The sequence below is a fragment of the Bos javanicus genome, chromosome 3, assembly GCF_032452875.1.
Source record: "Bos javanicus breed banteng chromosome 3, ARS-OSU_banteng_1.0, whole genome shotgun sequence".
Taxonomy (NCBI): domain Eukaryota; kingdom Metazoa; phylum Chordata; class Mammalia; order Artiodactyla; family Bovidae; genus Bos; species Bos javanicus.
The window spans coordinates 106,110,338-106,133,304 of record NC_083870.1 but is presented as its reverse complement, the minus strand read 5'-3'; the positions used below and the strand labels follow the sequence as shown (position 1 = coordinate 106,133,304).

Sequence of the window (22,967 nt, the reverse complement as noted above, 5' to 3'; positions counted from 1 at the left end):
GAACTGGCTATTTCCAGAGCTACCATGAAGGATTTTGGCTTCAGGCAAGGACACACTAACCTCATCCTCAAATCAGCTTTAATTCGTGAACAGAACAGATGGGGGTTATCAATAACGTACATTATCTGACAGTGTAGGTGGGAAGGTTTTTAATTGTGCTGCTGAAGGAGTGCCAATCAATCTTTTAAAGTCAGTGTCTCAATTTTTGTGCTAATTTTCAGCACCTTCCTGCAAAATCCCAGTTTTCTTGGTTACAGCTCTGGGCTAGATCAAAAGAAGGACCCAGAAGAGCAGAGTGATGTTGAAACAGGGCACAAACTTTAAAAGAATGTCCCGAGGACATGACATAAACTGATTAGACCCAAATAGGTCCAAGATGATAGACAAGTCGACTTGCGCTAGACCTGGTGCCTCAGTATACAGTCATTTTAACACATCAGAAAGCTAAATGAACACCCACAGGCATCATGAGAGGTCTGAGACTGACCATCAAAGATCACAAAGTGGGTATTGGCCCAATTCCTGGAACTCCCCACCCCTTTCCCCAAATAATTGGAATAATTCTCCCACTCATGAGCCTATGAAATTACCCAGCCCATAAAAAATAACCATGTCATATTTCAGGGTCTCTTGCTTTCTGAGATGGCCCAATCACTGTCTGTGGGGCATGCTTCTCTCTAAACAAATCCATTTCTTACCTATCACTTTGTCTTTCACTGAATTCTTTCTGCTCTGAGACACAAAGAACCTGATCCTCAGTAAGTCCAGACACCAGGTGAGTGATTCTAATGAAAAGACCATGGATTCAAGTTCCAATCAGAGGTGTACCATTTCAATGTCAGGTAATGAAGGGCCTTAAATTTCATACCATTACTCTTGGAAATGGCCCAGTATAGATTTTTAAACAGGGGAGTAACATACATTTGGTAGTCTGTGCGGGAGACAGAGGATACAATGAGCAAGATGCAAAAGAAACTGAGGGGGATCACCTTGTTCCTGGCTCTCAGTTCACGAAAAGATAGGTGATTCACACCACAATCATAAGAGACTGATACCAAATACTCATTCCTAGTGGGGGAGGGTCATTCTTTTCTTGAGATCAAATCACTTATGTAAAACACATCAATTAAGAGATCTTGGATGCTTGGCAAGCAGAGAATCAAGGCAAAATAGAGAAAAGGTTTGAGAGCTACTTTACCATTCAGGTTAGATGGGGTACATGAACTGCCTTATACCGGTGGCCACCACTCTAAGGAGGAGAATCCTTACTCACCAAATTCAGTCTCTCTTCTTTGGCAAAACCCAGACAACGGCCTGTTTTGAGGCTTCCATGTCAGTCTCCACACAGGCCAGCCCATCTATTTTTTTTTTGGTAGATGAAGGCTTGTTTTTTATTGATTTGTGCAGTTGCTGAGGCCACTGTACAGAGAAGAAGGGGAGAACTTTATTTCTTGGTCTCTTCCTTCTTGGACAGAGTCTTGATGACCTCCTCCTTTTTGGTCTGGAGATGCTCTTCATGGTGCTTGCGGGCTTCCTTGGTCTTAGACCTGCAGGCCTCAGCCTGGTTCACCAGAAGTTTCTTTTGAGTCTTGTCTGCCTTCAGCTTGTGGATATGTTCCATGGGGATCTGCTTGTTTATGAACACGTTATCCTTCACCTTCAGGTACAGGCTGTGATATATGTGGTGGTTAATCTTCTTGGATTCATGGTATCAGCTGAGCAGCTGGCACAGAATTATCATCCTCCTCATCCAGGTTAGCTTCTCGGGCATTTGAGCATTCTTCCCATTCTGGCTCAGAGGGTAAAGTGTCTGCCTACAATGCGGGAGACCGGGGTTTGATCCCTGGGTCAGGAAGATCCCCTGGAGAAGGAAATGACAACCCACTCCAGTACTCTTGCCTGGAAAATCCCATGGATGGAGGAGCCTGGTAGGCTACAGTCCATGGGGTTGCAGAGTTGGATACGACTGAGCGACTTCACTTTCAGTACCCTTTTGCTTACCTATGCCTATATGCCTGCCCTTCCGGCAAGCCAAGGTGTTTTTCCGGCATCAACCCCAGGAATGGACAGTCACAGGCTTCCCCATGATCAGCCCATCTTTGATCAGCTTCCACATCTGCTGATGGGAGTTGGCATTGGCGATTTCATTAGTCTCACTGGGGTCCAGCCAGACCTTCTTTTTGCCACAAAAGAGGACTCTGGAGGCAAGCCTCTCCTGAAGTCTAAGCATACTCATGGCTGCAGCTGCAGCGGCCAAAAAAAAAAATGTATTTTTTTTCACTGATGAATTGACATTTATGGAGCCCCTTTCTTATGCCAGGTCAGGGCTAAAGTTACAAAGGATGAATAGGGGCTGCCTCATGGAGCTCTCCAGCCCATCTATCAATACTATTTTTCTGCAAAGAGGAACAAGTTATTACTCACTTTCCATGATTCACTTCTCTAGAGCTACACCCCTACCAACCAAGTCCCAGGCACAAACATTTCTCACCTGGATCTTCTATGAATTGAGCTCCTAACTGGACTCCCTACTTTCATCTTTGTCCCCTTTCAATTTATTCTTTACAGAGTAGCTGAAAACATCATATTACTCCTTTTATCAAAACTTTTTAATGGCTTATTATTTCCTTCTGCGTAAAGGTCAAATTCTTAAGTAAAAGCCTATGCATTATGGCATGACTGCACACTCCCCGCTCCTTCTTACTTTTCCCATTCTTTCCCCAGTCTCTTCCTTCTCAAATATGCTAAACATTGTCAGACCTCAAGGCCTTTTTGCTCTTGCTGTTCACTGTGCATGGCACACTTATCCCAGCCCCACAGTTTTTCTCTTACTTTCTTTGGGTCTGTCTGTACTCAAATGTCAGCTAATCTTGTAAACAGATAACATATGGGGCCCTCAGAGAAAAAGAACCAGGCATGGCTTTCTTGACATAAGAGAATCCATTTTTGGCCTAAGCCATTTTGTGATCTAAGCCTGGCCAAAATGGTTGCCCTTGAACAGGTCTTGGTAATTAATGAGCTTAAATCATGTTCCGATGTCAGATCTGGACCATAAAGAAGGCAAAACGCCAATTAATAATGCTTTTGAACTGTGGAGAGTCCCTTGAATTTGAGAGTCCCTTGGACAGCAAGGAGATGAAACTAGTCTATCCTAAAGCAAATCAACCCTGAATATTCACTGGAAGGACTGATGCTGAAGCTGAAGCTCCAATACTTTGGCCACCTGATGCAAAGAGTCAACTCAGTGGAAAAGACCCAGATGATGGGAAAGATTGAGGGCAAGAGAAGGGGGTGACAGAGGATTAGATGGTTGGGTGGCATCACTGACTCAATGGACATGAGTTTGAACAAACTCTGGGAAATAGTGAAGGACAGGGAAGCCTGACATGCTGCAGTTCATGGGGTCACAAAGAGTGGGACAGGACTTAGCGACTGAACAGCAACAACAAGGGAACAAAAGAAGGCAGGAACAAAGGAAAAGCAGCCAAGAAACAGTGCTGCTGCTGCTGCTGCTAAGTCACTTCAGTCGTGTCCGACTCTGTGCGATCCCATAAACGGCAGCCCACCCGGCTCCCCCGTCCCTGGGATTCTCCAGGCAAGAACACTGGAGTGGGTTGCCATTTCCTTCTCCAGTGCATGAAAGTGAAAAGTGAAAGTGAAGTTGCTCATTCGTGTCCGACCCTAGCGACCCCATGGACTACAGCCTACCAGGCTCCTCCGCCCATGGGATTTTCCAGGCAAGAGTACTGGAGTGGGGTGCCATCGCCTTCTCCACAAGAAACAATTGTTGAGTGCTAAAACAGAGCCTTTTAACAATCTGATCTATATCTTTGAGCTGTTCTTCAGGCACTGAGGTCTCCACCTTAGTGGCTTCCCTTGTGGATCAGATGGTAAAGAATCTGCCTGCAATGCAGGAGAGCTGGGTTTGATCCCTGAGCTGATAAGATCCCCTGGACAAGGTAATGGCTACCCACTCCTGTATTCTTGCCTGGAGAAGTTCATGGATAGAGGAGCCTGGTGGGCTATAGTCTATGGGATGGCAAAGAGTTGGACACAATTGAGGAACTAACACACAAGGTTTCCACCCAGGTGGAGGATGGTAACTGTCAATACATGCAAAGATCCCAAACTGGTTGGAAACTAAGGAATGATAATGTTGACCTGTTTTGACCCTCAATCAACTAAAGCTTGGGTTCTGGCAAGCTTTGCCCCAATTCTATGCTGAATTCTCTTTAGCTTGAGCCCCTTCATGAATATTCATGTTCCCACAGTTCAGAACTTCCCCAGTTTTGCTGTTTGGGGAGATACTGCTGTAGGGAAAAATCCATGGTGTCCTCCTTACTTGCTGTAAGAAATAAATCATACTTTCTCCCACTCTTTGGCTTGCTTGTGTCTTTTTTGTTGTTTTTGTTTTTGGCTGCACCATATGGCTTGCAAGATCTTAGTTCTCTGACTAGGGACTGAACCTGGGTCCTCAGCAGTGAAAGCAAAGAGTCCTAACCACTGTGATAGGAATGTGTGTGATAAGTCACTTCAGTCGTGTCTGCCTCTTTTCAAACTTATACAGTGAAGCCCGCTAGGCTCCTCTATCCATTGGATTTTCCAGGCAAGACTCATTTCAGTTCAGTTCAGTCAGTCAGTCATGTCCGACTCTTTGCGACCCCATGATTCACAGCACGCCAGGCCTCCCTGTCCATCACCAACTCCCAGAGTTCACTCAGACTCACGTCCATCGAGTCAGTGATGCCATCCAGCCATCTCATCCTCTGTCATCCCCTTCTCCTCCTGCTCCCAATCCCTCCCAGCATCAGAGTCTTTTCCAATGAGTCAACTCTTCACATGAGGTGGCCAAAGTATTGGAGTTTCAGCTTTAGCATCATTCCTTCCAAAGAAATCCCAGGGCTGATCTCCTTCAGAATGGACTGGTTGGATCTCCTTGCAGTCCAAGGGACTCTCAAGAGTCTTCTCCAACACCACAGTACAAAAGCATCAATTCTTCAGCACTCAGCCTTCTTCACATGACCACTGGAAAAACCATAACCTTGACTAGATGAACCTTTGTTGGCAAAGTAATGTCTCTGCTTTTGAATATGCTATCTAGGTTGGTCATAACTTTTCTTCCAAGGAGTAAGCGTCTTTTAATTTCATGGCTGCAGTCACCATCTGTAGTGATTTTGGAGCCCCAAAAAATAAAGTCTGACACTGTTTCCACTGTTTACTCATCTATTTCCCATGAAGTGATGGGACCAGATGCCATGATCTTCATTTTCTGAATGTTGAGCTTTAAGCCAACTTTTTCACTCTCCACTTTCACTTTCATCAAGAGGCTTTTGAGTTCCTCTTCACTTTCTGCCATAAGGGTGATATCATCTGCATATCTGAGGTTATTGATATTTCTCCCGGCAATCTTGATTCCAGGTTGTGCTTCTTCCAGCCCAGCGTTTCTCATGATGTACTCTGCATAGAAGTTAAATAAGTACGGTGACAATATACAGCCTTGACGTACTCCTTTTCCTATTTGGAACCAGTCTGTTGTTCCATGTCCAGTTCTAACTTTTGCTTCCTGACCTGCATATAGGTTTATCAAGAGGCAGGTCAGGAGGTCTGGTATTCCCATCTCTTTCAGAATTTTCCACAGTTTATTGTTATCCACACAGTCAAAGGCTTTGGCATAGTCAATAAAGCAGAAATAGATGTTTTTCTGAAACTCTTTTGCTTTTTCCATGATCCAGCAGATGTTGGCAATTTGATCTCTGGTTCCTCTGCCTTTTCTAAAATCAGCTTGAACATCTGGAAGTTCACGGTTCACATACTGCTGAAGCCTGGCTTGGAGAATTTTGAGCATTACTTTACTAGTGTGTGAGATGAGTGCAACTGTGCGGTAGTTTGAACATTGCCTTTGGCATTGCCTTTCTTTGGGATTGGAAAGAAAACTGACCTTTTCCAGTCCTGTGGCCACTGCTGAGTTTTCCAAATTTGCTGGCATCTTGAGTGCAGCACTTTCACAGCATCATCTTTCAGGATTTGGAATAGCTCAACTGGAATTCCATCACCTCCACTAGCTTTGTTTGTAGTGATGCTTTCTAAGGCCCACTTGACTTCACATTCCAGGATGTCTGGTTAAAACCAACAAATAAAAGAATACTGGAGTGGGTTGCCATGTCCTCCACTAGGGGATCTTTCTCACCCAGGGATTGAACCTGCGTCTCTTATGTCTCCTGCACTGGCAGATGGATTCTTTACCACTAGTGCCACCTGGGAATAGGAATAGAATAGTTATACAGGTAGCTGTGAAAGTTCCAGTTTCTAAGTCATATCCAACTCTTTGTGACCCCCATGGATTGCAGCACACCAGGCTTCCTTGTCCTTCACTCTCTCCTACAGTTTGCCCAAATTCATGTCCAGTGAGTTGGTGATGCTATCTAACCATCTCATCCTCTGTAACCGCCTTCTCCCTCTGCCTTCAATATTTCCCAGCACTGTTACCCAAAGGTGTGTGGGGGGTGGGGTCCAGCTGCTCAGTGCTCAAAAGCCAATAAGCAGACCAGGTTGGTGGAAAGTTAAGTTTGCTTTATTTCAGATGCCGGCAACCGTGTGTGTGGGGGGTGGGGGTAGGGTGGCAGACATCTGTCCAAAGGCCAATTCCCCCCAGCTTCCTGCCAATAAGGTAGTGGTGAGAGTTTTTATAAATAGAGTGCGTTGGGGGGCAGTGGGTTACATGCAGAAATAGCACAGTCATCTCTAACAGTCATGTTCAATTGGTCATCAGTGGTCTGACCAGCATCATCTTGGTTGTTTTAGGAATAGTTAAATCTTCAATTTTAGGGTGCATTTGTTCCCATTTCTTTGAGGTCAATTCTCAGAACTGTGGAAGCTCAAGTCCTGGGTACAGTCTGGTCAGCATGTAGTTAACTTCTCCACCTGGTGTTTTGGTATCTGTAAGACAGCTCACAGGATATGGCTCAGAACATTATCTATAGCTCTTGAGAAAGAACTAAAGGTCCTTGACTATGCTTAATGACTACATTATTATTAGTCTCCTTTGTTTTCCTGTTTCCACATTTCTCACTTCTCTGATTACACTTATTTTTTGACTAAAGTTTTCCACAGGCAAAAGGCAGGCGGAGGACATGGTGTGGGGTCAAGGACCATATGGTCCTGCTCCATTTCAACATCAGGGTCTTTTCCAATGAGTTGGCTCTTTGCATCAAGGGGTCAAAGTATTGAAGCCACGTCCAGTGAATATCCAGGGTTGATTTCCTTTAGGACTTTGGGAGAACACTGTATGTCAGTGATCACTCAAGAAAGCTATCAGAACAAGATCACGAAACTAAGTAGTCTTGCTTAACTATAAAGCCAATAAGAGCACAAGATATGCCTCCAGGTTATTAGGTAAAAGAAAAATGTCACTACCCTTCTACTGATTTGAGTAAGCACTACGAGAACCCTAGTTTTACCTCATAGGGTCAGACGCTGTCTTCCCAATATGAAGGAGGAGCTAATGATGTAAACCTGATGTCTACTCAAACAAGGGGGTCTTTCCTACTCCAAAACTTTCCTTTGATTATAAAATTGTAGCCCACTTAATCCTTAGGGCAGAGCTCCCTCGCCTGCCCACTTTCATCTCTTTCAAGCTTCCTATATTAATAAATCTACTTCTTGCCTATCAGTTTGTCTCTCAAGGAATTCTTTCTGTGATGAGACATCAAGAACTTGAGCTTCACTAAGTCCTGAAATCAGGTGTGTGATCTTAGTTGGAAGACCATGGGTTTTGCCAGGGTTCAAGTCTCAATCTGACATGAACAGTTTCAACTGGACTGCCAGGGGATTCCCATTGGTTGTGTTCTTTGGCTTGATACCCACCATAAAGACTGGTGACCCAGTCTTTTACATAAGAACCTGAGAGGTTTTCCTTGACCATCTAATATGAAATAGTGCCCATCCCAACACTGCATCCTTCTTTCCCTACTTTTTATTCATAGAACTTATCACATCCTCAGCTTTTACTGCTGTATACGTGCTTCTTAGCTATCAACTGGTCATCCACTTCAGCCCACTAAGAAAGTTAAGTTTCAGGAGAGGAAGGGGCTTTGTTTGGTTCACTGTAGTATCCTCAGCACCTAGAACACTGTCTAGTACTTAGTAGACATATATTTGTTAAATAAATGATTAAATTCCAGTTTGACTTTTAGAAACCTCATACCAGCTTTCTGATCCTCTGTCTCCTCAGACTAATGGTGACAGATCAACTAAGGTGTGATTCTCCCAAGTATGGTGAGCTAGTAGTTAGTCTTTATTGGGCACTAACTAAGGGCCAGACACATGACTAAAAGCTTTACATGATTTTCTTCATTTAATCCTCACAAAATGAGGGGGTAAATACCATTATTCTCATTTTACTGGTAAGGAAATGATGCACAGAGGTTTACGTTATTAATATGTGGTATAGCTGTGAAGTCCTAGCATGCAAACAGTGACCCTACGTCTGTACCCTTAGCCACACAGTCTGGGTGGCAGGGGCTTCTGTGAGGCTCTGAACTGAATGCAGCAGGCTGGATGGACCCAGAGAGGAGACAAGATTGAAGAGGACACAGCAATGAAAGTCCAAGAGAGCATTTTGAGAAAAATGTTTATCTCCTTTCATTTTTAAGTTGAGATCTAATTTGTCTTCTAAAAGAAGGCCGACGACCAAACAATTGATGCTTTCCAACTGTGGTGCTGGAGAATACTCTTGAAAGTCCCTTGGACTGAAAGGAGATAAAATCAGTCAATCCTAAAGGAAATCAACCCTGAATATTCATTGGAAGGACTGATGCTGAAGCTGAAGTTCTAACACTTTGGCTACCTAACCTTGAAGAGCAGACTCGTTAGAAAAGACCCTGATGCTGGGAAAGATTGAAAAAGACCCTGATGCTGGGAAAGATTGAAGGCAAAAGAGAGCGGCAGAGGATAAGATGGTTAGATAGCATCACTGACTCAGTGGTCATGAATTTGAGCAAGCTATGGGAGATAGTGAAGAACAGGAAAGGACAGCACACCAGGGGGTGCGGTCGATGGGGATGCAAAGAATCATACACGACTTAGTGACTGAACAATATCTAACAGTTTTCATCATAAATTGAAATAGTTGCAATGTATGTAAATCCTGGAAAACTGTCAGTCAGTTCAGTTGCTCAGTTGTGTCCAACTCTGCAACCCCATGGACTGCAGCACTACAGGCTTCGCTGTCCATCACCAACTACCGGAGCTTACTCAAACTCATGTCCATCGAGTTGGTGATGCCATCCTACCATCTCATCCTCTGTCGTCCCCTTCTCCTCCTGCCTTCAATCTTTCCCACATCAGGGTCTTTTCCAGTGAGTCATTTCTTTGCATCAGGGGGCCAAAGAATTGGAGTTTCAGCTTCAGCATCAGTCCTTCCAATGAATATTCAGGACTGATTTGCTTTAGGATGGACTGGTTGGATCTCCTTGTAGTCCAAGGGACTCTCAAGAGTCTTCTCCAACACCACAGTTCAAAAGCATCAATTCTTTGGCGCTCAGTCTTCTTCATGGTCCAACTTTCACATCCATACGTGACTACTGGAAAAACCATAGCTTTGACTAGATGGACCTTTGTTGGCAAAGTAATGTCTCTGCTTTTTAATATGCTATCTAGGTTGGTCATAATGTTTCTTCCAAGGAACAAGCGTCTTTTAATGGCTGCAGTCACCACCTGCAGTGATTTTGGAGCCCCCAAAATGAAGTCTGTCACTGTTTCCATTGTTTACCCATCTATTTGCCTTGAAGTGATGGGATCACTGACTTGATGGACATGAGTTTGGGTAAATTCTGGGAGTTGGTGATGGACAGGGAGGCCTGGCGTGCTGCAGTCCATGGGGTCACAGTCAGACACAACTGAGCAACTGAACTGAACTGATGGGACCAGATGTCATGATCTTAGTTTTCTGAATATTGAGTTTTAAGCCAACTTTTTCCACCCTCCTCTCACTTTCATCAAGAGGCTCTTTAGTTCTATACTTTCTGCCATTAGGGTGCTGTCATCTGCATATCTGAGGTTATTGATATTTCTCCTGGAAATCTTGATTCTGGCTTGTGCTTCATCCAGCCCAGCATTTCTCATGATGTACTCTACATAAAATTTAAATAAGCAGGGTGACAATATACAGCCTTGACGTACTCCTTCCCCAATTTAGAACCAGTCTGTTGTTCCCTGTCCGGTTCCTAACTGTTGCTTCTTGACCTACATACAGATTTCTCAGGAGGCAGCTCAGGTGGTCTGGTATTTCCATCGCTTTAAGAATTTTTCAGTTTGCTGTGATCCACAGTCAAAGGTTTTGGCATAGTCAATGAAGCGGAAGTAGATGTTTTTTCTGGAACTCTCTTGCTTTTTCGATGTAATTGTAAATTGTAAATAATGATGATTTAAGATAAAATCTAAATCATTAGTCATAATATATCCAACAGGATCTACATAACAACCGAATAACCATCATCCAGTTAAAATTACATAAATGAGGTCTTCAACATTCTGTAATTCTACTGTTTTTCTACAACTTATATTTATGTTCTACTTCCCCATAGAATGGTATCCAAATGTAATACGTTTTATGTTTGAAAAACATTTTACTGATCACGTCTTTGCAATAAAAATATGTATATAGGTAAAACTTTAAAATATTTCCTGTAATCGTTTGACTGTATTAGAAAGAATTCTTCTGAACTAATTATTATAGTCATCCTTAACATGTAACTGCTAAAAATGACATGATTACAAATTTGATAATACATAAACATAAAAGGTAAAATTCTACTGGAAATGCAACTCTCGGTGAGATAGATGGGGTTTCTCTATCAATTAATTCATGTATCTAAATGACTACTTCTTACTGTTAGATAAAAGGGTTCCCTTTCAATTTTATTTCTTCTTTTAGTTGATACAGTGCTGAGGAATATTACTCACAAAAATATATGATAATGCTGGTAGTTTTGTTAGAAGAATATTAATCAGTTCTTTGGTTTTATGGACAAAAAAATACTGCCTGCTATTTCAGTAAACAAAGAATGTTACCTATAAGAATTCCCTGCTGCCCCAGTGGTTAGGAATTTGTGCTTTCACTACAGTGGTGCTGGATTCAAATCCTGGTCAGGGAACTAAGATCCTGCAAGCTGCACATGGTCAAAAAACAAGAAAACATCAACAGCAAAAACAGAGAATGTTGCCTGTCATCACATCATCAGCTACTGCAGCTGCCCCAACATTGTGCCCTGAGAGGAATTTAGGATGGAGAAAATGAGCATACTGGCCCTGGATAGTAAAACATATATCAAAAGGAATAATTACAATGAGCCCAGAGTCTTACATATTCCCATTAACGGAGAATTGATGCTTTTGAACTGTTGTGTTGGAGAAGACTCTTGAGAGTCCCTTGGACTGCAAGAAGATCCAACCAGTCCATCCTAAAGGAAATCAGTCCTGAATATTCATTGGAAGGACTGATGCCGAAGCTGAAACGCCAATACTTCGGCCACTTGATGCAAAGAACTGTAGCGCTACAGTCCATGGGGTCGCAGAGCTGGACATGACTGAGTGATTGAACCGAACTGATTCACAGAGAAGCACTGAAACTATTAACTTGAGATGCCTGTTTTTTGTGCTTAGCAGTAATCTTTTCGTGTTTGACTACATGTTGTTTTTTCCCCAGCAAAAACTCACTTATCCTGGTTATCCCTTACTTCTTTGAAACAGTCCCTCAGAGTTCTGAAAGGCCTTCCCAGGTTATAGTCTTCAGCAACGTCCTCAAAAAAAACCATAATTCTCAGCTTTTAGGTTTTGCATTTTTTTTCACCGGACAGTTTCCTTCTGACTTTATGTCAAAAATCCAATAGTGTTCCTTCATCAGCTGACACTTCAATTAGCTCCACCACTAATTTTGTTGAAACGAAGAACTTATAACCATCTGACTTGCAAAAAAAATTGTTATGCTGTCATTAGGTTCCTTAACTTTCTCAAGGGACCTTTAATTATACTGATCACTCTCACTGAGAGGCATTTAGGAAGAGATGAGAAATTCGAGATACTGTTAATTGCAACACATCTTTAGCATTAAAATATCACTTTAAATATATCTTAGCTGCAGCTGCAGCTCAATTTATTGTAAATAAGAATCATGCAAATTAGCAAGGCCAGTCTCTTTGTCAAACTAGCTAAATCAGACTTCATTTAGAAAAATTTTCAAGTCAAATCAATGTGCTAACAGGTGTTATTGTGACCACAAGTCATTTGTAAATTTCAAGACACACATGGCACTGAGTTTTGATAGAAATCTGTTCTTAGATAAGGAGTAAAGCTCTTTCACTTGAGGTATTTTTTTAACTTTTCATTTTATATTGGAGTATAACTGATACAATGTTATTGACACTTCCAGGTGCACAGCAAAGCCACTCAGCTGTATATATGCATATATTCTCCCCCTCCCCTGTAACCAATCATCAGTTTGTTCTCTGTGAGTCTGTTTTGCAAATAAGTTCATTTGTATCATTTCTTTTCAGGTTTTGCATATAAGCAATATCATATTAGGATACTCCTCTTTCTGTGGCTTCACTATGATCTCTTGTTCATGCATGTTGCTGCAAATGACATTATTCCTAATGGATGTGTAATATTCCATTATATAAATACACACACACACACACACACACACACACACACCATGTCTTCTTTATCCATTCCTCTGTTGGTTGATATTTAGGTTGCTTCCCTGCACTGGCTATTGTAAACAGTACTCCAGTGAACTTTGGTTGTATGTATCCTTTCAGATCGTGTTTTTCTCTGGATATATGCCCAGGAATGGGACTGCAGGATATGGTAGCTGTTTTTAAAGGAAACTCCATACTGTTCTCCGGAGAAGGCAATGGCACCCCACTCCAGTATTCTTGCCTGGAAAATCCCATGGATGGAGGAGTCTGATAGGCTGCAGTCCATGGGGTTGCTAAGAGTTGGACATGACTGAGCAACTTCACTTTCACTTTTCACTTTCATGCATTGGAGAAGGAAGTGGCAACCCACTCCAGTGTTCTTGCCTGGAGAATCCCAGGGATGGGGGAGCCTGGTAGACTGCCGTCTCTGGGGTCGCACAGAGTCAGACACAACTGAAGCGACTTAGCAGCAGCAGCAGCAGCCACACTGTTCTCCATAGTGGCTGTATCAATTTAAATTCCCAATTTAAATTTAAACAGTGTAGGAGAGTTCCTCAGAGAAGGCAATGGCACCCAACTCCAGTACTCTTGCCTGGAAAATCCCATGGACGGAGGAGCCTGGTAGGCTGCAGTCCATGGGGTCGCTAGGAGTCAGACACGACTGAGCGACTTCCCTTTCACTTTTCACTTTCATGCATTGGAGAAGGAAATGGCAACCCACTCCAGTGTTCTTGCCTGGAGAATCTCAGGAACGGGGGAGCCTGCTGTGCTGCCGTCTCTGGGGTCGCACAGAGTCGGACACAACCGAAGCGACTTAGCAGCAGCAGCAGCAGCAGCAGCAGCAGGAGAGCTCCTTCACTTCAGGTATGTCTAACCTAGCTCTTTGCTTTAATCCAGGTCACACTCTCTTTGGCAAAATGCCACCTCTGACTTCACTTGGGATGGGAGCGCTGAGATTTTTAAATGAAAATTCCCGCATGCTGCAACTACTGAGCCAGCCTGCTGCAACTAGCAAAACCCCCAGTTAGGTCTTAAGACTTTCACTGCTGTTGCCTGGGTTCAATTCCTGGTGAGGAACTAAGAGCCTCTAAGAGGTTGTTGTTTAGTCGCTAAGTGTTGTCCAACTCTTTTGAGACCCCATGGACTGTAGCGCCCGCCCCTACCCGTCCCCCCTCCCCCGCTTCCCCCTCCCCCAGACTCCTCGGTCCATGGAATTTCCCTGGTAAGCATATTGGAATGGGTTGCCATTTCCTCCTCCAAAGGGGTCTTCCAGACCCAGCGATTGAGCCTGCAACTCCTGTGTCTCCTACATTGGCAGGTGGATTCTTTACCACTAAGCCACCCGGTAGCCCATACCTTGCCTTACCGCTTCCATTTGGCTGTTCCTCAGTTGTATTCTTATAACAAACCTGTAATGTAAGTGAGGTGTTTTCCTTAGTTCTGTGGGACGTTCTAGAAAATTTTTGAACCTAACCGGTACAAAGTGGCAAAAGAAAACAAATTTCTTACTACGGCCCACTCTCTAACATGCCTAAATTCAGAACAGCTCAATAAAGTAAAAATATTACACTTACAATGTCTACTCCCACTCTTAACTATTGCTTTAAAGTTTCCCCGGGATGCACACCATGGTCTGCGAAGCACCAGTTTAGAGGAATGATTTCTAGAGCCTGGGAAGCCGGCTCGTCTTCCGTTTTTCCTCAGGGCTGGAACAGCGGTCCACTCTGTTCGTTCCCACTTAGCCCCAAATACAATGGACTGGTCCTGGCCGCGGAAAGTACAGCAGAGACTGTAGCCCAACCAGGACAAGACCCGGAACAAGAAGTAATTTCCCCTCTGGAGGCTAGAAAGCGGAGATCCCGCCACACTGCCCCGGATAGACAGGAAACGGGAACCCTTAGCAGGCACCCGGCGTGAAGTGGAGGGGGGAAATGTCGGTGCAACGCAGCAACAGGGACGCTGGGGCTGGCGGAGGCCGGAAATCAGCGTCAGGATCTTCCTCAGGCCGGAAGTGAGAAAGGTGGGGCTTGTCTTGCTCCTGCAGACACTAGGCGGCCCTAGGGGGCGTCAGCATGGGGAAGAGTGTCTGTGTAACACTGCGGGCTGAGAGGAGGGAATTGGATGGGCGGGGTGTCGGTATAGGGGCGTTCGGGAGGGACGCGTATTGCTGTGACACTGCGGGGACTCTCTGAGGGGACGGGTGTCGGTGTGGCACCAGTACACGCTGAAGGAGCCGGCGGAACCGGGTGGCCATGGGGATGTGGGCATTGCTGGACGCGATGTGGGAGATGCCGGCCGAGAAGCGTATCTTCGGGGCCGTGCTGCTCTTCTCCTGGACAGTGTATCTCTGGGAGACCTTCCTAGCACAGCGGCAGGTGAGCCTAGACAGGGCCCACCTGACCCCGACACCCGGCCTGCCTAGGCCAGCCTCGTTCTCCACTCCAAGTCCCTGGATGATTGCTGCGGCCACAGCAGCAACCTTGACGTGATGGGTCCCTGTGAGCCTCCTATCTTGGCCCGATGGCGGGGTAGGCCTTGAGGGAATCTGGTGCTTCAGGATGTTTTCCGCAACGTGGTCATGGGCCCCAGGCTGATTAGGGCCTGGTGAAAGGGGAATCAGGGCTTCCGCCTTGTCAGGCCTGAGCTCTTGTACCTACCCCACAACTTCCTGAAGATTCTCGGACCCAGACTTACCTCCTTTATGTTTGGCAGCAACCCATAAGCCTTCAGAAGGAAGGTGCTAAAAGTTTAGAATCACAGCTTCCCCATGACATTTGTGTCTCGCTTAACCATAGGACGAGGAAGCCGTTTTCTGAAAATAAAGATTTCTCAGTCCTTCCAAGACCCTGAACTCTTTTCCCTTAAAAAAAGAAACACATATGTTGGTTTTTGCCCAAAGAACAGTATTTTCTTAAAAGCATATTTATTGTTTTTGTTCAAACAGTAAAGTAGAAAGTTACCTAGTAACAGTTCCCTGGAGATAATCAGAATTAACAGTTTGATGGATTACAGATCAGAACTTTTTTTTTTTTTTCTGGCAGCACGGTACTATTGGAGGGATCTTAGATTCTCTACTCGCCCTGGCAGTGGAAGGGCAGAAGTCCCAACCACTTAACCATCAGGGAATTCCTGAAATGTGAACTTTTAAATGAGATAGATTTTTAAGTGTAATTGACCAGTCTTTCACTGCTGGTTTTCTTCTATGTTGGCACTGAATTGTCAACTGTGATGGTTAGGAAAACCTTTCCTTTTTTAATTGCTGGAAACTTTTTCTTGAGCATTACATTTTTTTCTCCTCTGCAAATTTTTCCTCTCAGATTGCATTCTGTATGAATCTTTAAATCGAAAATTTTAATTTTTCTATGTCTGTCAATGTTTGGATTCTATCTAGATTTCTTTTTTTTAGTCCATGATATCCAAAGAGGTGTTAAGCTGTATAGCAGTAGGTTCTCTGACTAAGCTCTTAGGATACCTTCATTAGTACAAAATCTTTAGGCCTAGAGGAATACCTTTGCAGAAAGTAAGCACACAGAATGTAGTGTCTAAATTGAAGATGGGTTATTGAACATCTACCTATCTTTAATAATAAGCCTAGTTATAGTAACTACTTTTTGGTAGTCTTCTTTATTCAATTATGCTTTAATGTAACACCAACTACCAAGGGTTTGTTAAGGTATCCAATAATAAATAGAAAAGCCATTTGTTATAAAACCATTGTAGAAAATGCTGTCCATTATATTATGTGGAATCTGTTCCCTCTATTATGTACCATGGGCTGAAATTACTTTTTAGAGTTTGGTATAATAAGAGTTTCTCTCTTGAGGACCTGATCTGTTTCTGTCATTTTTCAAATTTCCCTTAATTTGGCTTCTAGAATCAAATTTAATGACTAGTCCCTGTAGCTGTTAATACCCATGGTTAGCATATTTACTTTCTTCTATCCAGGGATTTGTTTTCTGTGTGATAGGATATATATTATTCCTGGAATGATTGGTAGCCTTTGTAATGTTACAATTTTGGTTTACCTGTGCAAACTTAAGTGTGATGACAGCTTTGATTTTATTTTCACCTGGTCACCTAGTTTCAGGTTTTCTCCTTTTACTTTCTTCACCAGTTGTTTTTAACGGTCAGTGTATTTGATCAATGCAGTATTTGTGCACGTATAGAGCAAATTCATCAGGCTTAAGTGGCAAGTTAATGTTATAAGCCAGTCAATGTTTGATTGTAAACAACTATTGTAATAAGTAACAAGTTGGCTTGACTGTTTCCTTAAGGTGTTTTCTTCAAAATATTTCAGAGACGGGTATATAAAACTACAACTCATGTACCGCTGGAGTTGGGACAGATCATGGATTCAGAAACATTTGAGAAATCTCGACTGTATCAGCTGGATAAAAGTACTTTCAGCTTCTGGTCAGGACTCTATTCAGAGGTTGAAGGCACTGTGAGTACCTTACTTCTTGGAGAGACAATCTCTCAAATTATTTAATACCTTGTAACGTTTATTTTCATTTTTGTGTTCTGTGACACAAAAGAGGGTAGGTACCACACCTACAAGTCCCAGAATACTTTCTTAACCTTTACTGTTGATAGTAATGAGTGGGAGCAAAAGAGGCAGAAACATAACTGTCTATAGACAGTTGAAAATTGTGGAATATGGTAACTGTTACCCTGAGGCCACACAGGAAAAAGGAACCTTACATTGTTAAGTTATTTTTGTAGCAGTTTCAGCTTATCTTCTTGCCTCATTCATGACTCTAACCCATCTTCCACATTGCAGCCCAAGGAATCCTGAAGCACAATTCTGATCATGTTATTCTACGTAAAACCTTTTGCTGGCTCACTGGGGCCACTCACTCATATGTTTCCTTCAGAGTAAAGTCTAAATTTCCTGGCATGATTTAAGGGGTCCTTTTGACTGGGGCATTGCTTACTTGAGCCTCATCTTTTTATTCCTTCCCCCAAATTCTTCCCACTTCTTTATTGTCCATCTCACACCCAGATTGGTTTCTTATGACCTTGAGTCTTTTCACATGCTGGTATCTCTGTCTGGGCTGGCCTTCCTGTCCCCCTTCATCTCCACTCTTACACTGGGGCCTGATTCCTACTCTTCCACTAGGATCTGAGACATCATATCTTCTAAGAAACTCTTTGAAATTTCCCCATCCCTCAAGTCTGGGTTAGGCAGCATCCCATCATTATTCCCATCAGAGTACTTACTTAGCACATTGTATTGAATTTGCCTGTTTGGATGACAGACTGGTAGTTCCTTAAAGACAGGGTACTTTAAAGTCTTGTTTATCATTTTATACCAAGTATCTGGCATATAATAAGCATATAATTCATATTTACTGAATGAAGTAATGAGTGACAGATAGTTTTTACTTAGTAAAACAGGGCCGGTCTTTCCCCATGCTAAAAGAAGAGAGGCTGTACAGTACCAAGCTGTTTCTCTGTTTTCTTCTTGTGATCTTTCCTGGCCCCTGACCCTGGTACTTTTTTAGCCAATTTTCCTAACTGCCCCTCCACAGATATCTGTATGTCTGTTTCTGTACTGTCTGTGTATATAAAACTGTGCTTTACACATAAAATGAGTAAGATTTCTTCACACCCGCACCCATAAGACTGATTCTTGGTTTTCCACCCCTGAGAACCATGGACCCTGGAGAAGGAAATGGCAGCCCGCTCCAGTATTCTTGCCTGGAAAATCCCATGGACAGAGGAGCCTGACAAGCTATGTCCATGGGATCACAAAGAGTTGGACATGACTGAGCAAGTAAACAGCAGGAACAATGGAAAGTGCGTACTGTTGAGGTTTAGAGCTGACTGAACTGCAGTGGCTTGAGTTTGAATTTAAGCTCAATCATACTAGCTTTGTGACCTCAAGCAAGTCATTCAACATTTCTGTGCCTAAAATTTTCCATTAAAATTGTGTGGTAGTAATAGTTTCTCATTGATGTGTTGTTGAGAGGATTGAAATTAGTTAATATACATAGGATGCTGAGAACAAGGTCAGATCCACTGTAAATGCTCCGTGAGTGTTGTCTATTGTGTTTTTTATCATCATAGTCATGGTTGTCACTAACCCCCAGAAGTCTTTTATTTATTTACATTTTTATTATTTTTATTTATTTATTTTTTAAAGACAGATCTGCTACTCTTTATCTATTTATAAAACTTAGTTTAAAACTCAGCACCATTCTGTTATTCTGAAATGTGACTCATTCTATGTATCTATCATATATCTAACTGAGCCAAAACACCATACTCTACTTATTTCATTAGGCACAAAATTAAGTTATATAAGTTAAATTTTGTTGAAGTTTTTAAGAGCTACTATTGATAAATAGTACAATATAGAGTGATATATACATGAATAGAATCCATAAGTTTATATTAATGAAAAATGGGTATATATTCTTTTTTTAAAAAAGACTAGACTGTTTTTTAGAGCAGTTTTAGGTTGACAGCAAAACTGAGTAAAAAGTGCAGACATCCCCATACACCCTGAGCCCCCACATATGTGCAGAACTCTCCCACTGTCAACATCCTGAGTCACAGTGACACATTCGTTTCAATGGATTAACCTACACTGACACATCGATATCACTCAGAGTCCATAATTACATTGCCTTGGTGTTTCCCATTCTGTAGGTTTGGACAAAAGTATAATGACAAATATCCGCCATTACTGTACCATACAAAACAGTCTCACTGGCCTGTGCTCTGCCTGTTCGTCCCTGCCTGCCCGCTCATCCTTGGCAACAGCTGATCTTTTTATTATTCCCACAGTTTTGCCTTTTCCAGAATGTCATGTAATTGGAATCTTATAGCTTATAACCTTTTTAGATTGGCTTCTTTCACTTAGTAATAGGCACTCAAGTCTCCTGTGTCTTTTCATGGCTTGATTTTATACTCTTTTTAAGAGAATATTCTGTCATAATTTCTCCAGAACTCTTTTAGATCCCTCAATATCACTAAGAGAAAGATTCCTAAATTGAAAATAAGGTTTTAGGTACTTTGACTGTAAGCATCTTTGCTGCAAACATTTTCTTCACATAACCAATTGACTGTAAGGCATTTTTGCCATAAAAGATAAAATAATGAAAAATAAAAGAGGGACATTAAAAAAGACATAATGAAGCATGTAAAATTGATACCAAAATTAAGACATTATTGCAAAATGTAGAACTTTGAATGCATTTAAAATGTGTGTGAATTCATGTCAATACTGTGTAATAACTAATATTATTTTGTAAATTGTACATAAGCATTTTTGTCTTCCAAGTCTTTTGTTCATAGTATTGTATACATTTTTTTCTTGTTGATTTGTCTCATTGTTTAGTATTGCACTTTTTCACTAAAACTTATTCCTTTGTTAAGAGAAGTACTGGTTTACAAATCCTAGGATGCATATTTGTAACTGAGCCCTATATTGCTTTGTTAAAGCCTCTCTACTGTATTTTTTTCTGGTGTATTGTAATATGTCCACTGATAGATGTTCCAAAATTCTATGGGAAATATGGGTTCAATTGTGCACCTTTGAGACCCTCAGTGCCTCTTTCTCCTGTGAAGTAGTGTGTTTCAAAGTAAGAAGCCAAATCAGTAAAGCCATCAATAACATCACTAACTGAAGGTTATGCTAACTAATTTTAGGCAGTTGAAACCAAATTGTCAACCCCCAAACTGTCAACCAGTTGTTTTATCTTTCATAAGAAATTTCTTTACAGCCAGTTGGTTATGCAGTGAAAATGTTTGCAGCAACATATTTAAGGCAAAGAAGCTTATGGCAAAAATACAGACACGTGAAAGTAATTGAGATTGGCTACCATAACTGTTTCATCAGTAAACGAAACCAGCTGTTTGTAGCTTTGTTAAATGATTATAGAATTGTCTATTAAGTCACAAAATTTGCATTGACAAATATGTATTATTAAGACTAGTGTGGTTAGAACCAAGTTGTTAGGAAGCTTTCTAATTTCCTTAAGATTCTGGAAAGTGGCAAAGATTCTGGAAGAGGCATTTTAGAAAAATTAATAAATGGTCTGAAAAATAAAATTATATTGCCTTTTGGGGTACACAGTGATTGCTAGTAATTAGTCTTTTCGGAATTGACTTTTTATTATTTTTACTAGTCCAAGCCAAGTTTATTTACTGCGATATTGAAGATTAATATTAAAACTCAGTGCCTTCCAGCCAAACCAGGAAAAATATACATGTGTGATATATGTGAATTGTATCTGGTTTTGGCTAATTTATCTGAAGCATTTCTTCTATTAGAGACATGGTCCAAGTAGGAAATCAGCCTTCAGATGCAAGTAGAGGGGTAGAATTAGACACTGTCCTTTCCCCTCATTGATGTCTGATTCTTTGAAATTCATTCACTTAACCCCTACAAGGCCATTATACAATGACAGGGAAAATATTTTCAGTCTCCTTGGCTGTCACATAAACCATTCTAGGAAAGATGGGTGGTAGCTTGTTTATTGTGCTTAGTGTCCATGGGAATGGCTCAGTTTGTTCTAGGAGATGACAGAGGTTAGGAGAATCCATATATAGAATGAGAGACCTTTGTAATGTGCTATGGCTCAAACTAGAAGCTGTACTGATGGGCTAAAGCTGGAACAGTAACAGTCATCTTCATAATAATTGTGTGAGTTGTGATTTTCACTTCATATATTGCTTTTATATTTATGGTTTTGTTTGATGTTAACAACAATGCTCTGAGGTTCTAGAAGGGCTTCCCAGGTGACACTAGTAAAGAACTGGCCTGTTATCACAGCAGATGTAAGAGACACGGGTTCAATCCCTTGGTCAGGAAGATCCTCTGGAGGAGGGCATGGAGCAAGAATACTCCAGTATTCTTGCCTGGAGAATCCCATGGACAGAGGAGCCTGGGAGTACAGTCCATAGGGTCACACAGAGTTGGACATGACTGAAGCGACTTAGCCACACACACACTGAGGTAGAAAGTATATAGGCATTATTATTCTCTTTTTATGGATGAGAAGGCAAAGGCTCAGAGAAATTAAACAGCTTGGCCATATAATGGCCAGGTGACCCTCACTGCCAAATGAGAGAACGGAGTTTCAGACTCTGTTCTTCTGAATCTGAAAAAGAAACCATTCTTGAAACTCTCGGACTGGCAACATGGATATAGTAAATTTATCCTTGGGGAATTAGTAAACTATATTTGCCATTAGATAAGAAGCGTTTTGTGTTACTTTGAAATCCTGTTCTGTTTGAAAGCAAGTTCATTAGTTCCCATTGTGTTGATTAAAATTAATTGGTTTGTAAGCTTTGGTCACAAAGAAAAAGTACAAAAACTAAATTAGACTTTCTTGCTGTGCTACTTTCTACCCAAGGGAACATAAGAGGCCCATGTGACCAATTACAGATGCCACTGTTCACACAAACGTGACAAAGCACCCGGATATAAAATGTCCCCCCTCTCTGAGACGAGCTTTCCCGCTATCTCATAGTGATAGTGAAGTCGCTTAGTCGTGTCCCACTCTTTGCGACCCCATGGACAGTAGCCAACCAAGCTCCTCCATCCATGGAATTTTCCAGGCAAGAATACTGGAGTGGGTTGCCATTTCCTTTTCCAGGGGATCTTCCCGACCCAGGGATTGAACCTGGGTCTCCCGCATCGTAGGCAGACGCTTTACCATCTGAGCCACCAGGGAGGGCCTGCTATCTCATAGTCGTCACTAAAGAGCCCTCTCAAGAAATGGAATGGTTGGGGAGTAGAGTAGGGCAGAGTGGAAAAATTTCAAACTAGCTTCTCTAATTTCTGATCAGTTCTGAGTGAGCAGTTCATCCTCTTTGAGTCTCATTTTTTCTCCTCTTTTAAGATGAGAAGCAGATAGATTAGTATTGTATTTCATATGATTTGTGACAAGGACTGAGTAAGATAATATAAATGAAGCAATTAGTACAGTACTCAACACAAAGCAATGACTTAGTCTTTGGGTTTCTCTGGGCAAGTTACTTTAACATTTCTGAGTGTCAGTCGCCTTATCTATAAGATAGAGATTACTGTGCTCCCTAGCCTGGCTGCTTTTCAAGACTTTAGTGAAATAATATATGTGAAAGCAGGTGACTTGTTTTTCTTGGCATCATTAGTTCTTTTTAAAGGACACCTGTCTATACAGAGAAACTTTATGGTTGGCTGTGTTTTGTTTTTTGTTCCCCAAAGCATGCCAAACAACATTAGCATTAGCTGTTTCCAGATGCATTCAGAGTTCATATTAAAGCTACCCTTGACAC

The 22,967-nt window shown here is 42.0% G+C and overlaps 1 protein-coding gene, 1 non-coding gene and 1 pseudogene across 2 annotated transcripts in view; 1 reads left to right on the top strand and 2 right to left on the bottom strand.

Annotated features, from left to right (window-relative positions):
* Positions 1–1,170: 1,170 nt before the first annotated feature.
* Positions 1,171–14,731, bottom strand: LOC133244774 (large ribosomal subunit protein eL19-like; annotated as a pseudogene).
* A 14-nt stretch (positions 14,732–14,745) lies between these two features.
* Positions 14,746–22,967, top strand: part of ZMPSTE24 (zinc metallopeptidase STE24) — a 43,742-nt gene continuing 35,520 nt past the window's right edge. The window contains exons 1-2 of the mRNA XM_061412377.1: positions 14,746–15,073; positions 16,996–17,142. Of these exons, the coding sequence (XP_061268361.1) occupies positions 14,951–15,073; positions 16,996–17,142 (270 nt within the window). The 5' untranslated portion in view covers positions 14,746–14,950. The remainder of the gene's footprint in view (positions 15,074–16,995; positions 17,143–22,967) is intronic.
* TRNAR-ACG (transfer RNA arginine (anticodon ACG)) lies at positions 22,313–22,384 on the bottom strand. Its single transcript has one exon. It is a non-coding gene; the product is annotated as a tRNA-Arg (tRNA).